We start from the raw sequence: 17,292 nt of genomic DNA on the forward strand, positions 1-17,292 counted from the left end.
AGTAACTCCCTGGCTATGTTAATCCAACTGTATCGGGACTCTAGAGTAACTCCGTGGCTATGTTAATCCAACTGTATCGGGACTCTAGAGTAACTCCGTGGCTATGTTAATCCAACTGTATCGGGACTCTAGAGTAACTCCCTGGCTATGTTAATCCAACTGTATCGGGACTCTAGAGTAACTCCGTGGCTATGTTAATCCAACTGTATCGGGACTCTAGAGTAACTCCGTGGCTATGTTAATCCAACTGTATCGGGACTCTAGAGTAACTCCCTGGCTATGTTAATCCAACTGTATCGGGACTCTAGAGTAACTCCGTGGCTATGTTAATCCAACTGTATCGGGACTCTAGAGTAACTCCGTAGCTATGTTAATTTAATGTTAAAATCTGAGTTTGTGTTGTAGTGTAGTGAGAAGGGACAGGAATCATAGATATAGTCTACTGAGAAGGGACAGGAATCATGGATATAGTCTACTGGGAAGGGACAGGAATCATGGATATAGTCTACTGAGAAGGGACAGGAATCATGGATATAGTCTACTGGGAAGGGACAGGAATCATGGATATACTCTCTTGAGAAGGGACAGGAATCATTGATATAGTCTACTGAGAAGGGACATGAATCATGGATATAGTCTGCTGAGAAGGGACAGGAATCATAGATATAGTCTAATGAGAAGGGACAGGAATCATAGATATAGTCTACTGAGAAGGGACAGGAATCATGGATATAGTCTACTGAGAAGGGACAGGAATCATGGATATAGTCTACTGAGAAGGGACAGGAATCATGGATATAGTCTACTGAGAAGCGACAGGAATCATAGATATAGTCTACTGAGAAGGGACAGGAATGGGAATGGTGGTGGTGTAGCACTGTACATTCAGAATCACATACCTTTTAAGAGGAGGGATGACCTTAATGTACGTCAAATAGAGGCACTATGGGCTCAAGTACATCTGCCTCACCAGGCACCCATATTGGTAGGATGTGTGTATAGACCTCCTAGCTCTGTCATATCTGGATGATTTATGCACTGGGTTTGACCAGGCAACAGATAGTAACATAGATTTATTTACCTTGGGTGATTTTAATGTAAATTGGAAAGATCATAATCATTATAATTCATGATTCAAATAGAATTCAATTAATGAGATTTGCTGAGAGTTGTGGTTTGAAGTGAATGGTTAATGATACTACTAGATCATCAGCTAAGTTAGGTCACAGTTCGAACAAATGCATTGATCTGATCTTCTGTAATATACCTTTGCAATGCTTAAAAGCCAGATCAATGCCAGTGGGCTGGACAGACCATAATATTGTGACCATAACCATGAACACCAAGGTTCCAAAGAAACCCCCAAGGATTGTGGTCAAGAGAAATTTCAAAACATTTAATCATGAGCTATTTCTAAATTATTTGGCTGCTGTACCCTGGGAGCTGATTAATCTAGAGGATGATTTAAATCATGCTACAGAATGTTTTATTGATTTGCTCACTGAGGTAATGGACCATCATACACCACTAAGAAAGAGTACAGTTGGGGCCTCCCGGGTGGCGCAGTGGTCTAGGGCACTGCATTATGGTCTAAGGCACTGCATCACATCGTGCTAGCTGTGCCACCAGAGACTCTGGGTTTGAGCCCAGGCAATCATTTTGCAGATTTTTTTTAACAAAGAAAATGAATTTACTGAGTGATAATGTGAACAGCAATTCTTTCAAACAAGCTATTGTTCAATGGATTGATGGTCATATTATGAGCAAAAAAAACCCTGCTCTTTTAGTCTACAAATGCTGTCAGTAGAGGTGGTGTTAAACCTATTGAAGTCATTACCCAATGGTAAATCTACAGGTTATGATCTTATGGATAATGTTTCACATCGCTATGCTGCTCCCAGATAGCAGCTCCACTGAAATACATATTTAATTGGTCACTGGAAAAGGGGACATTTGCAAATGCATGGAAGCATGCTAAACTGTGTCCAATCCCGAAAGACAGCAAAGAACCCATTACTCCTGCCAGTAGTCAACCAATTAATCTAATACCTTCACTCAGTAAGATATTGGCGGGTATTGTGAGTAGACAAATATGGGAGTACATGGAAAAGAATGATCTGATTACAGCCAATCAGCATGATTATCGCAAAAACCATTCCACTACCACTGCATTGGTTGACATGACTGGCCAGAGGCTCAATACTATGGATAATGGCAGGTTTGTGGGTGTACTATTTTTAGATTAGAGTGCAGCAGTTGATTTAGTGGATCACGTTGACAAAATTATTGCATTATGGGTTTAAGAAGGCAGCATTGAATTGGGTAGAGTCGTATCTAACTGACAGGAAACAGTTCACCTAAAGTGGGGCAAAAATGTATTTAGTCAGCCACCAATTGTGCAAGTTCTCCCACTTAAAAAGGTGAGAGAGGCCTGTAATTTTAATCATAGGTACACTTCAACTATGACAGACAAAATGAGAAAAAAAATCCAGAAAATCACATTGTAGGATTTTTAATGAATTTATTTGCAAATTATGGAGGAAAATAAGTATTTGGTCAATAACAAAAGTTTATCTCAATACTTTGTTATATACCCTTTGTTGGCAATGACAGAGGTCAAACGTTTTCTGTAAGTCTTCACAAGGTTTTCACACACTGTTGCTGGTATTTTGACCCATTCCTCCATGCAGATCTCCTCTAGAGCAGTGATGTTTTGGGGCTGTTGCTGGGCAACACGGACTTTCAACTCCCTCACAAAGATTTTCTATGGGGTTGAGATCTGGAGACTAGCTAGGCCACTCCAAGACCTTGAAATGCTTCTTACGAATCCACTCCTTTGTTGCCCGGGCTGTGTGTTTGGGATCATTGTCATGCTGAAAGACCCAGCCACGTTTCATCTTCAATGCCCTTGCTGATGGAAGGAGGTTTTCACTCAAAATCTCACGATACATGGCCCCATTCATTCTTTCCTTTACACTGATCAGTCGTCCTGGTCCCTTTGCAGAAAAACAGCCCCAAATCAAGATGTTTCCACCCCCATGCTTCACAGTAGGTATGGTGTTCTTTGGATGCAACTCAGCATTCTTTGTCCTCCAAACACGACGAGTTGAGTTTTTACCAAAAAGTTATATTTTGGTTTCATCTGCCCATATGACATTCTCCCAATCTTCTTCTGGATAATCCAAATGCTCTCTAGCAAACTTCAGACGGGCCTGGACATGTACTGGCTTAAGCAGGGGGACAAGTCTGGCACTGCAGGATTTGAGTCCCTGGCAGCATAGTGTGTTACTGATGGTAGGCTTTGTTACTTTGGTCCCAGCTCTCTGCAGGTCATTCACTAGGTCCCCCCGTGGGGTTCTGGGATTTTTGCTCACCGTTCCTGTGATCATTTTGATCCCACGAGGTGAGATCTTGCGTGGAGCCCCAGATCGAGGGAGATTATCAGTGGTCTTGTATGTCTTCCATTTCCTAATAATTGCTCCCACAGTTGATTTCTTCAAACCAAGCTGCTTACCTATTACAGATTCAGTCTTCCCAGCCTGGTGCAGGTCTACAATTTTGTTTCTGGTGTCCTTTGACAGCTCTTTGGTCTTGGCCATAGTGGAGTTTGGAGTGTAACTGTTTGAGGTTGTGGTCAGGTGTCTTTTATACTGATAACAAATTCAAACAGGTGCCATTAATACAGGTAACGAGTGGAGGACAAAGGAGCCTCTTAAAGAAGTTACAGGTCTGTGAGAGCCAGAAATCTTGCTTGTTTGTAGGTGATCAAATAGTTATTTTCCACCATAATTTGCAAATAAATTCAATAAAAATCCTACAATGTGATTTTCTGGATTTTTTTTTTCTCATTTAGTTGAAGTGTACCTATGATGAAAATTACAGGCATCTCTCATCTTTTTAAGTGGGAGAACTTGCACAATTGGTGGCTGACTAAATACTTTTTTGCCCCACTGTATATCCATGGGTTGTTTTCTTCCTCTCATGCTTTAGACTGTGGAATTCTGCAGGGTAGCTGCCTTGGGCCACTTCTTTACTTAATATATATACCAACAACCTTCCTTATGCCTTATCTGAAACTCAAGCTACTATATTTGCAGATGATACTACAATTTATACAACAAGACAATCCCTTCAACAGGTACAGAAAGCTCTACAAGTAGATCTAGAAAATATCAGGGAGTGGGTTTGCTAGAACAAACTTGTTGTGAACTAAGAAAACCAAGGTTAAGCTGGTCTGTTCCATCAGGAAAAGACCAACAAAGCATGGGATACAATTATGTATGGGGAAAGGAAAGGGAAAGGGGGATACCTAGTCAGTTGTACAACTGAATGCCTTCAACTAAAATGTGTCTTCCGAATTTATCCCAACCCCTCTGAATCAGAGAAGGGCGGGCTGCCTTAATCGGGGATTACAAATTGAGGAAGTGGCAGAAACCAAACTACTACGGGTGCAGCTACACAGCTGCTTATCATGGTTGTCTCAAATAACTCATCTATGTAAAGAAAAATATTAAAACTGCATGCATGATCAGAAGGATAGTTCAATGTTTATCGGAAAAGATTCTTAAGCAAATGACCCAAGCATTAATTGAGAGTCAGGGGAACTACTGTTCTGTTTTCTGTGGACATGCATCAGCAAGTCAAATTAGGAGGTTGCAGATCGCACAGAACAAAGCAGCAAGGATTGTTTTAATGTGGTTCTTCTGTTGTAGTCATGCTCACTGCTCATTGAATAATGGCACCGGAGGGGATGGCTTCCGTTTTACCGGGCTCCTAACCAACTGTGCTATTTTTGTATATATTTTTTTGCATTTTTTGTAACTCATTTTGTACATAATGTTGCAAGTACCATTGCTACTACCGTCTCTTATGAACGAAAAGAGCTTCTGGACATCAGAACAGCGATTACTCACCTGGAACTGGACGAAGATTTTTTCTTTAATGAGTCCGACACGAAGGATATACTGCTTCCCGGAGACCAGGCCAAAATCCCTGTCATTCGCGTGAAGAAAAGACCGAAAAACTGGGTCCACCCCGGGTGCTGTAAGGGAATTCTGCCCTATGTGCACACAAGTGACCAAAGGAAACTTCTTTGATCAGAGGTTAATTTGTTTAATAAGGATTGCAAACCGGATTGCCACCCAGAGTTTACACTTACAGTCATTTGCAAGTAACACAGCACAAAAGATGGGGTTTTCCCTTTTCATCCCCTACTGAGGATCACCCCACCCAGGGTTATGTACCTTAAATGTAATACCATATAAGCTCATAATTAATAGTTGCTAATACAAAGATGTCTCTGCTAGGCGGAGTTCAGCTTATTGTTAATGGCAGTTAGTTTCCCAATCCTTCGTCCTTCTATTGCTATCATGTGCTAGCAGAAGTAAGACTGGAACATAGTATCAACAGGAACTGAAAGTATAGCTTCAACACACAGACATCTGACTTTTTGTACAGTTGACATCTTCGTGCACTTACAAAGTCTCTACCACGTATTCTTAATCTCAAGCTAAAGCAAAACATTAATCATTGTACTTTTGTAATTACAGGTGTTCCTGTATTGTACCGATATTATAAAATTCCTTTCAGTGCTTTGTGAGAATTTGTCGGCAAGTGAGCAAACCACCAACCCCCTCTGTATTATTGGCCAACGCGCAATCATAGGAAAACTGGATGATCTACGATTGAGACTATCCTACCAACGGGACATTCAAAACTGTAATATCTTATGTTTCACCGAGCCGTGGCCGAAAGACGACATGGATAATATAGAGCTGGCTGGCTTGTCCGTGTTTCGGCAGGACAGTACAGCTACATCTGGTAAGACGAGGGGTGGGGGTGTGAGTCTATTTGTCAATAACTGCTGGTGCGTGATGTGTAATATTAAAGAAGTCTTGAGGTATTGCTCGCCTGAGGTAAAATACCTCATGATAAGGTGAAGACCACACTATCTACCAAGAGAGTTCACATCTATATTATTCGTAGCCGTCTATTTACCACCACAAACCGATGCTGGCACTAATACGGCACTCAACGAGCTGTATAAGGCCATAAGCAAACAACAAAATGCTCATCCAGAAGCAGCGCTCCTAGTGTCCGGGGACTTTAATACAGGCAAACTTAAATCTGTTTTAACCTACTTTCTACCAGCATGTCACATGTGCAACCGGATTTTTAAAAACTCTAGACCACCTTTACTCCACACACAGAGATGCATACACAGCTCTCTATCGCCCTCCATTTGGCAAATCTGACCATAATTCTATCCTCCTGATTCCTGCTTACAACAAAAACTAAAGCAGGAAGTACCAGTGACTCACTCAATACAGAAGTGGTCAGACGATGCGGATGCAACCCTACGGACTGTTTTGCTAGCACAGAATGGAATATGTTCCGGGATTCATCCAATGGCATTGAGGAGTATAGCACCTCAGTCACCAGCCTCATCAATAAGTGTATCGACGACGTCGTCCCCACAGCGACCATTTGTACATTTCCCAACCAGAAGCCATGGATTACAGGCAACATCCGCACCAAGGTAAAGGCTAGAGCTTTCGCTTTCAAGGAGTGGAACACTAATCCGGAATCTTATAAGACATCACACTATGCCCTCAGACGAACCATCAAACAGGCAAAGTGTCAGTACAGGACTAAAAATGAATCCTACTACATCGGCTCTGATGCTCGTCAGATGTGGCAGGGCTTGAAAACTATTACGGACTACAAAGGGAAACACAGCCGCGAGCTGCCCAGTGACACAAGCCTACCAGACGAGCTAAATGCCTTTTATGCGGCAAGCAACACTGAAGCATACATGAGAGCACCAACTGTTCTGGATGACTATGTGATCACGCTCTCTGTAGCCGATGTGAGAAAGACCTTTAAACAGGTCAACATTCACAAAGTCACTGGGGCTAAGCTTCCTGACATCCAGGACCTAAATACTAGGTAGTGTCAGAGGAAGGCCCCCAAAAATTGTCAAAGACAATTCTGTCTCTGTAGCACCTCGAGACAGAGAGAGAGAGAGAGAGAGAGAGAGAGAGACAGAGAGAGAGAGAGAGAGAGAGAGAGAGAGAGAGAGAGAGAGACTGATATAGGTAGTGAGGAGAGACCTTGTTGTATGGTTGCATCTATCTCCACCAAGCTCCAGTAAATCAGATGACAAGCCAAATAACTAAACAAAATAGTACCTATATTTAGGATTATTGTATCAGTTTGCCTACTTCACATTCATGTCTGTATATGACAATTTATTGGATTAAAAGTATGCATGCCGTTTTGTGAAAATGGCTATGACAAATTACATGGTATACATGTGCATTTATTGCTAGCTAAGATATTATTTATATTGTGGCACAATGTCTCATCTCACTAACAATTGCTAAGGTGAACAACAAATTCCACTATTGTGGCTAATCTGTATTGTGACTAGCTTCACATAGATGACTTATCCCATCATAACAACATGCTTCTCCTTATTTTGACTGTAGTTAAGCTAGCTGCGAACTTAGATACCTGTGATTTTTGAGACCTAATTTTGAGACCTATGTGTTAATTGTAGGGGTGCCCATGGGGCTGAGGATAAGAAATGTCCCATGCGAGAGAGGTACGTTGAGGTTTCCAGGGTTAGAGCTGTCATATGCTGAGGCAGTGAAGAAAGTAGAGGAAGATGGGTCAAGGCCAACAAGTGATATATGTTTCAGTAAGATTTGATTTTTAGCATTTATAGCAATAGTTATCAACTGACCTGCAGGGATGGAATGTACGTTGCAGAAAATTGGGGTCGTGGTGGCAGCTGCAGAGAGGTATTTGGTGGTGCGAGACATCAGACGAGTTACAGGGTGTGTTAAGTGGTGGTGTCCCATCCTTTCAGGTTGTTGGTCTGAGGTAGGACAAAATACATTTAAATAGTGGAGTAGGGTGTTGTTATTTTTTATAAGATGTTATTTAAAAAAAAATGTGAGTGTTTGATGGTAGGGTATTTTCAAGCAAAGTATAAGGGAGTTGTACTCCAGTCTAGTAGGTGGCGGTAATGCAAAATGTATTGGATGTCAACCGACGTTAAACCTCGTCGAAGAAGAATACGGCTTATTTTGGGTGGAGTAAAACATCTCGCTTCGCCTCTTCCTCTCTGACAGTGCTCGTGTAAACAGGAAGTACATAGCCAACTGAGAATATAAACACAACTCTGATAGGATGAGTGCACATAACGATAGCCAATTGGAATGAATTACACTGTGCGTAGATCTGACGGCAACAGCAGGGATTGACTAGTGATGTAAATGGGTGGGGTTGGGCAGCCAGGAGGAATAGGTTATTTTTATTTTTTTCTCAACTGAATCATATGGCTAGCTATGTTGGACGAGAAAGAGAGAAATAGCAAGTCAAGAAAGTTCTAAAGTAAGTTTCCAGCTCCTACATTTCATGAGCTTTATCTTTATGTGATTAGACTTTGTGTGGCTTCGATTGATTGTGACTGTTTCCAACGTTAACCAGCGTTTCTGCTTACTAGTAACGTCAGCCAGGTAACGTAAGCTAGTACATGAACAGTCTATGCATGTCTTCTTGTACACACTAGCGTGCACGTAATAATCGTAATATTTATTGTAGCTAAGTCAAACGCAAATCAGCTAACTAGCTAGCGTCTCGCTTGAAGTTGCCTGGATATTGACTGGGACGTCAAACGTTCAGCCTGCTGACAGAACTTCTAACTTACCTCTTAACGTTACTAGAGGCTCTAGCCCTTGATCATGACTCTCAGTTCCATGATATCTCCCACTCTTTCAGTCCATCAAATTTCCATAACTCCCTCCCCAGGCTCCGGGGCCTGAGAGGGTGGTAATTGTACGTGACCGGTTGGAAAAAGTAATACCCAATTGTTGGGTAGAAGTAAAGATACCTTAATAGAAAATGACTCGAGTGAAAGTCATCCAGTAAAATACTACTTCAGTAAAATTCAAAAAGTGTTTTGTTTTAAATATACTTAAGTATCAAAAGTATAAAACAAATCCCTGATATTAAGCAAACCAGACGCAACCATTCTTGTTTTCTGTAGGAATGTATAGTAAAGTAAAAGTTGTCAAACATATAAAAAGTAGAGTACAGATACCCCTCAAAAAACACTTTAAGGTATTTTTACTTAAGTACTTTACGCCTCTTCTCATGCCAGTACATCGTGTAAATCCTTTCCCCCAAAATCCTTCAGTCCCAGGAACCGCTCTGCCACTTCCACAATAACATACATCCTTCTGGACCTCTGCTCCACCTTAGCAGTGCCATTGACCACCATTGCCATAAAAAAAAACACAAATTCCACCTTCACATGCAACATCTCTGGGTCCTTCTGGTGAGAGCCTGCCCGTGGAGAATGCCTACCGACCACCGTGGACTCTTCAGGGCCACTCAATCCCTAAACCTGTCTCACTGCTGCTGTATATGAGATGATCTGATTAATCCTGACACTAGCCACCTCATCTTCCTTCACCCTCGTCGGGCACTCCAAAGATGTCGCTTCATGGTGCCCACCACAATTGCAACACTTCACTTTCTCCTCACTTCTACAATACATTATAATTCACATATCCCAACTTCACCTGGGTAGGGAGGGGCTCCGCTTTAAAAACAAAAGAACAGACCGACATTTCACTTTCGCTCCATTAACCACTCGATTCAACCGACTTGCATCAATCACTCCAAGAATATGTTTAGTCTGTGCAACATCGACTTCCCACGAGATGCCAGATATTACCACCTTGAAGTGCGCCCTGTTCCGAAGAGACACGGGCAAACCTCTCGAATCGGGTGAGATGCAGCACACACGGATCCTCAGAAGTACATAAAACAAGCCTGCCTTGTGATTATCATAGCCTTTACTTTACCCAGCACTCTCTCCACCAGTTTGGATATCTCAAATGAATTCTTCAAGATTGGTAATCCAATCAACTGCTCATCATCAACAAACTGTACTCCTACAAGATACGAAGGAACATTCTCAGCGCTGTACTCTACTTTGCTGTTTTCCATTTTCTGTTGTCATATTTTCCTTAATTCTACCGCCATTAGATTCAAGATCCTCAACAGCTTCTGCTTCCGTCGTCATTTTTCTCCTCCCAAAAACAAAAGGTTAAATTGATACACACCTTTTTAGGGTTTGTGTTCCCACAAGGCCATATCTTCATGTTACAGCACATGTCTTCTGTCTGTTTTCCGTAAACCTGTTTGAATGAGCTATTTGCGTCTAACACCTGTGAGTAAACGGAAGACGGACACCATAAACATATTGTCTCTGAATAATACTGTCGGCTGCAACGGTGTTAAAACAGTAAGCTGCATTTTGAATTTGTGAAATCATTTTGATTTATATGAAAGTAGAGAGATTTATGTTTTTAGAACCGTACCGCAATTGAGAATCGATTCACATTTAGATGGAGTATTTGGCAATTTAGACTTCCAGAGCCAATTCACCTTTAAACACAACATGTAAGGAGGTCCTTGGACTATAAGGAGTAACGTTGGCCCAATAATGGACTAAATCAGTCTAATTTACCTATAGTCGAGAATACCTGGTTAAATTGTGCTTGGGAGCATTTTTAAACTCTCCATTTTTGACGTTGGAAAAAATAAGATGTCATTCCTGTGAAAATGTGTGTGCTACATTTTACGTTCATAAATATTTTGACATTATTTGATGATCTTAGCTAAAATGCGTTAATTCCCCTATGGTCAGACAAAATGTGAATAGAAACCGCAAATGTCTTGGTAACAGGAAATATGCCTATTTCATGACACAGTTTTAAAAAGTAATTTTTGACTGACCACATGCTTAAACTTAAACTTAAAAGTTACATATCACAACTTCCATTTGAAATGTTTTGGCGATCAGAGCAGCGTTGAGGGAGTCTTATTTGAGTCAGAAAAGTATGTTCATATGACAAGGATAATGTACAAAACCTTGCAGAGAGCATTTCCAACTGAAATCACTTAGAAAAAAATAGAAACTATCTGAACCATGACTTTAAAAGAACACGAAAAAAACAAAAAAAGCACACGATGGAGGGAAAGTTGGAGCTTAACTAACAAAATGACAGTTAACAAAAATGTATGATTAATCCAGTATAAACTAATGTTTAGAATTGATTATGAGACAAAATTCACAGATTCTACAGCACAACGGCAGAGTCATGTCTTAAATGTAAAACTAATGATGACTCCAATAATCCATGCTTTCTTGGAATGTCCAAAAGTTATGGACGCGAGCTAGAAAGTTGACTGTCAGAAGTATTACAATGTAAAGCTACTTTGAATCTGTTTGTCTGCATATTTCAAGACATACTAAATGGGGGTTTGGCAAGATACCCAATGGGTTCGATGATTCTCTTCTCATTATTAACACAATGGAAAAATCAAATTGAATATTGAAATAGCATGGGCGACCGAGGAAAAACAAATTGGAACAATTTAAGGCCAAGTGGCAAACAACAATGCAATCACAAAGGATGGGGGTTTGAGCATGCGGGTCTGGGCAAATGAGCTGTACAGCGCCTTCACAAAGTCTTCACACCCCTTGGCTTATTCCACATTTGGTTGTTACAGCCTGAATTCAAAATGGATTAAATATATATTTTGTTCTCAACCATCTATACACAATACCCCATAATGATAAGGTGAAAAGATTTTTTAAAGATTTTTTTTGCTAATTTATTAAAAATAAAACAAATGAATTTACATAACTATTTACACCCCTGAGTCAGTACTTTGTAGAACACCTTTAGCAGTGATTTACAGAGTCTTTCTGGGTAAGTCTCTAGGAGATTTGCACACCTGGATTGTGCAACATTTGTCCATTCTGTTCTTTTCAACATTCTTTATTTCGTTGTTGATCATTGCTAGACAACTGTTGTCAGGTCATAGATTTTCAAGTAGATTTAAGTCAACTGTAACTCAGCCACTCAGGAACATTCACTGTCTTGTTGGTAAGCAACTCCAGTGAAGATTTGGCCTTCCGTTTTAGGTTATTGTCCTGCTGAAAGGTGAATTTCATCTCCCAGTTTATGGTGGAAAGCAGACTGAACCAGGTTTACCTCTAGGATTTTCCCTGTGCTCAGCTCCATTCCATGTATTTTTTATCCTAAAAAAACTCCCAATTCCTTAACGATTACAAGCATACCCATACCATGATGCAGCCACCATCAAGCTTGAAAATATGGAGTTGTGGTACTCAGTAATGTTTGGGGAAAATCCAATACAACACATCACATAACACTTTGTATTCAGGACAAAAAGTGAACTGCTTTGCCACATTTTTTGCAGTATTACTTTTGCAAGCAATATGCAATGTTTTGGAATATATTTATTATGTACAGGCTTTCTTCTTTTCATTCTGTCATTTAGGTTAGTATTGTGGAGTAACTACAATGTTGATCCATCCTCAGTTTTCTCCTTTCACAGCCACTAAACTTGAACTGTTTTAAAGTCACCATTGGCCTCATGTTGAGATCCCTGAGCAAGTTTCCTTCCTCTCTGGTAACTAAGTTAGGAAGGCCACCTGTATCTTTGTAGTGACTGGGTGTATTGATACACCATCCAATGTGTAATGAAACACCATCCAACGTGTAATGAATAACTTCACCATGCTCAAAGGGATATTCTGTGTCAATTTTATTTGTTTTTCTACCCATCTACCAATAGGTGCTCTTCTTTGCCATGCACTGTAAAACCTCCATGGTCTTTGTGGTTGAATCTGTGTTTGAAATTCAGTGCTCGACTGCCAGACCTTACAGATGTGTGTGGGGTACAGAGATGAGATATTGCACACAGAATGAGTCCATGCAATTTACTATGTGACTTGTTACGCACATTTTTAATCCTCAATTTATTTTTGGCTTGCCATAACAAAGAGGTTGAATCCTTCTTGACTCAAGACATTTCAGCTTTGGATTTTTTATTAATTTGTAGTAAGAAAAATATTCCACTTTGTCATTATGGGCTAGTGTATGTAGCCCAGTGACAAATAAATCTGTATTGAATCTATTTTAAATTGCTGTAACACAACAAAATGTGGAAAAAGTCAAGATGTGTGTGAATACTTTCTGAAGGCTCTGTAGTCGTTTGTGTGAGTCTGCAAGTTGATGTTTGTACAGGACCAGTCAAAAGTTTGGACACATCTACTCATTCCAGGGTTTTTCTTAATTTTTTTCTATATTGTAATAATAGTGAAGACATCAAAGCTATGAAATAACACCATGTTGTTACCAAAAAAGTGTTAAACAAATCAAAATATTTTAAATTTGAGATTCTTCAAAGTAGCCACCCTTTGCCTTGATGACAGCTCTGCACACTCTTGGCAATGTCTCAACCATCTTTCCTTAATTCATTTGAGCCAATCTGTTGTGTTGTGATGACAAGGTAGGGGTGGTATACAGAAGTTATCCCTATTTGGTTAAATACCAAATCTGTGTTATGGCAAGAACTGCTCAAATAAGCAAAGAGAAACGATAGTCCGTCATTAATTTAAGACATGAAGGTCCGTCAATCCGGAACATTTCAAGAACTTTGAAAGTTTCTTCAAGTGCAGTTGCAAAAACCAAGAACTGGCTCTCATGAGGACTGCCACAGGAAAGGAAGACCCAGAGTTACCTCTGCTGCAGAGGATAAGTTCATTAGAGTTAACTGCACCTCAGATTGCAGCCCAAATAAATGCTTCAGACTTCAAGTAACAGACACATCTCAACATCAATTGTTCAGAGGAGACTGCGTGAATCAGGCCTTCATGTTCGAATTGCTGCAAAGAGACCACTACTAAAGGACACCAATAATAAGAAGAGACTTGTTTGGGCCAAGAAACACGAGCAATGGACATTAGACCGGTGGAAATCTGTCCTTTGGTCTGATGAGTCCAAATGTGAGATTTTTGGTTGCAACCGCCGTGTCTTTGTGAGACGCAGAGTAGGTGAACGGATGATCTCTGCATGTGTGGTTCCCACCGTGAAGCATGGAGGAGGAGGTGTGATGGTGTGGGGGTGCTTTGCTGGTGACACGGTCAGTGATTTATTTAGAATTCAAGGTACACTTAACCAGCATGGCTACCACAGCATTCTGCAGCGACACACCATCCCATCCGGTTTGGGCTTAGGGGACTATCATTTATTTTTCAACAGGACAATGACCCAGCACACATCCAGCCTGTATAAGGGCTATTTGTTCAAGGAGAGTGATGGAGTGCTGCATCAGGCGACCTGGTCTCCACAATCACCCAACCTTGACTCAATTGAGATTGTTTGGGATGGGTTGGACCGCAGAGTGAATGAAAAGCAGCCAACGAGTGCTCAGCATATGTGGGAACTACTTCCAAACTTTTGGGGAAAAAAGCATTCCAGGTAACACTTTTTTTTGTTGGTTACTACAGTCGTGACCAAACGTTTTGAGAATGACACAAATATACATTTTCACAAAGTCTGCTGCCTCAGTGTCTTGAGATATTTTTGTCAGATGTTACTATGGAATACTGAAGTATAATTACAGGAATTTCATAAGTGTCAAAGGCTTTTATTGACAATTACATGAAGTTGATGCAAAGAGTCAATATTTGCAGTATTGACCCTTCTTTGTCAAGACCTCTGCAATCTGTCTTGGCATGCTGTCAATTAACTTCTGGGCCACATTCTGACTGATGGCAGCCCATTCTTGCATAATCAATGCTTGGAGTTTCAGAATTTGTGAGTTTTTGTTTGTCCACCCGCCTCTTGAGGATTGACCACAAGTTCTCGATGGGATTAAGATCTGGGGAGTTTCCTGGCCATGGACCCAAAATATCAATGTTTTGTTCCCCGAGCCACTTATTTATCACTTTTGCCTTATGGCAAGGTGCTCCATCATGCTGGAAAAGGCATTGTTCGTCACCAAACTGTTCCTGGATGGTTGGGAGAAGTTGCTCTCAGAGGATGTGGTGGTACCATTCTTTATTCATGGCTGTGTTCTTAGGCAAAATTGTGCGTGAGCCCACTCCCTTGACTGAGAAACAACCCCACACATGAATGGTCTCAGGATGCTTTACTGTTGGCATGACGCAGGACTGATGGTAGCGCTCACCTTATCTTCTCCGGACAAGTTTCTTTCCAGATGCCCCAAACAATCGGAAAGGGGATTCATCAGAGAAAATTACTTTACCCCAGTCCTCAGCCGTCCAATCCCTGTACCTTTTGAAAAATATCAGTCTGTCCCTGATGTTTTCCTGGAGGCAAGTGGCTTCTTTGCTGCCCTTCTTGACATCAGGCCATCCTCCAAAAGTATTCTCCTCACTGTGCGTGCAGATGCACTCACACCTGCCTGCTACCATTCCTGAGCAAGCTCTGTACTTGTGGTGCCCCGATCCCGCAGCTGAATCGACTTTAGGAGACGGTCCTGGCGCTTGCTGGACTTTCTTGGGCACCCTGAAGCCTTCTTCACAACAATTGAACCGCTCTCCTTGAAGTTCTTGATGATCCGATAAATGATTGATTTAGGTGCAATCTTACTGGCAGCAATATCCTTGCCTGTGAAGCTCTTTTTGTGCAAAGCAATGATGACATCACATGTTTCCTTGCAGGTAACCATGGATGACAGAGGAAGAACAATGATTCCAAGCACCACCCTCCTTTTGAAGCTTCCAGTCTGTTATTCGAACTCAATCAGCATGACCGAGTGATCTCCAGCCTTGTCCTTGTCAACACTCACACCTGTGTTAACGAGAGAATCACTGACATGATGTCAGCTGGTCCTTTCGTGGCAGGGATGAAATGCAGCAGAAATGTTTTTGGGGGGATTCAGTTCATTTGCATGGCAAAGAGGGACTTATCAATTAATTGCAATTCATCTGATCACTCTTCATAACATTCTGGAGTATATGCAAATTGCCATCATACAAACTGAGGCAGCAGACTTAGAACATTTATACTTGCGTCATTTTCAAAACTTTTAGCCATGACTGTACATGTTGTCTTCAATATTATTCTACAATGTAGAAAATAGTAAAAATAAAGATACACCCTGGAATGAGTAGGTGTGTCCTTTAAATATTATTTAAAAAATAATAATTTTCTGATACAAGACAGAATTCATTGTTCCTTCAATGATGGCAAGTCGTCCAGGTCCTGAGGCAGCAAAGCATCTCCAAAGCATCACACTACCACCGTTGGTATGAAGTGCAGTGTTTGTTCCCTTTATCTAATATTACGTTTTGGTTGAAGATCTGATAACATTCGGTGTCCAAAATATGTAAAAATATAGGCTCAGAAAGGGGCAAATACTTGTTTGCGGCACTTTATCACATTGTACACCAGATAATCTGTAGCTGGAATGTGCGAGCTACTTTAGCAACTTTCTCCATCCCATGTGTGTGTGTGTGTGTGTAGGAATGGGCGGCGAAGAGGATACTGATGACCAGTGCAGTTGGACCAGTGCGTTGAGTCACAATCTCAACGATGACATGTCAGGACTGAAAACGGTATCTTAAGTCCAGCAAATGCCATGTTCTATTACATCATTTATTTTCAAACACTCCTATCATAATATTGATTCCTGTGTGTGTGTGTGGGGGGGGGGAGGAGGGGGTTACTGGATCTATAAATCTTTGCATTTGTCTGCACTCTACATCAATTATTTATGACTTTGTTTGACTGTTTCTCCACAGTACTTAGCAGGAAAGGTGCCCAGCAGGGAGGATATCAGGGCACGTGTCCAGCAGTTTGTGGAGGAGAGGATGCAGACTACCATGGTACAGAGATCCACTAAGCTTTATGAACGTGAATGTGTACTTAGCTAGGGTGTATTTATTGTCGCACACCTTAGCAAAACGTTTTCACCGCAGCAAATCTTTTTGCAACAGCATACCATTTTTTGTTAGACAAATTCAGTTTGGTCCCTCCCTGTTTCGCTCCGTTAGCTTCTGTTTACCTCCGATCGGTTCTGATGCTTCCTAGTGAGTACACCCGGGTGTATTCTCTAGGACGCTAACTGGACGTACCTGATCTTGTCCAATAGAAACTTGTTTACATTGCAGCAAAAAAAATGTCATTTGTGAAACGTTTTGGTACTGTTTGCTATGGTGTGCATGCACTAGTGAATACACCCCAGATAAACTTCTATTTCCATGCGTGCAAAACGTTTGAATAAAGCAGAAAACCTAACATAATAACCATAGTAAAGTCTCTGGCCTTCTGAAAGTAACTCCTACATCAACAATGTCTAGTAAAGTCTCTGGCCTTCTGAAAGTAACTCCTACATCAACAATGTCTAGTAAAGTCTCTGGCCTTCTGA

The 17,292-nt window shown here is 41.0% G+C and overlaps 1 protein-coding gene across 3 annotated transcripts in view; it reads left to right on the forward strand.

Moving 5' to 3' along the window:
* The first annotated feature begins 8,197 nt into the window (after nt 1–8,197).
* The window catches only part of LOC110509336 (patatin-like phospholipase domain-containing protein 7), a 48,348-nt gene continuing 39,253 nt past the window's right edge, over nt 8,198–17,292 (forward strand). For 2 of the 3 annotated variants that reach the window (XM_036967282.1, XM_036967283.1), the window contains exons 1-3: nt 8,201–8,400; nt 16,389–16,480; nt 16,667–16,750. In XM_036967282.1, the coding sequence (XP_036823177.1) occupies nt 16,391–16,480; nt 16,667–16,750 (174 nt within the window). In that variant the 5' untranslated portion in view covers nt 8,201–8,400; nt 16,389–16,390. Of the gene's footprint in view, nt 8,401–16,388; nt 16,481–16,666; nt 16,751–17,292 lie in introns of all 3 variants that reach the window. The other variant, XM_036967284.1, reaches the window with a different exon arrangement.

The sequence above is a fragment of the Oncorhynchus mykiss genome, chromosome Y (genome assembly GCF_013265735.2).
Source record: "Oncorhynchus mykiss isolate Arlee chromosome Y, USDA_OmykA_1.1, whole genome shotgun sequence".
Classification (NCBI taxonomy): domain Eukaryota; kingdom Metazoa; phylum Chordata; class Actinopteri; order Salmoniformes; family Salmonidae; genus Oncorhynchus; species Oncorhynchus mykiss.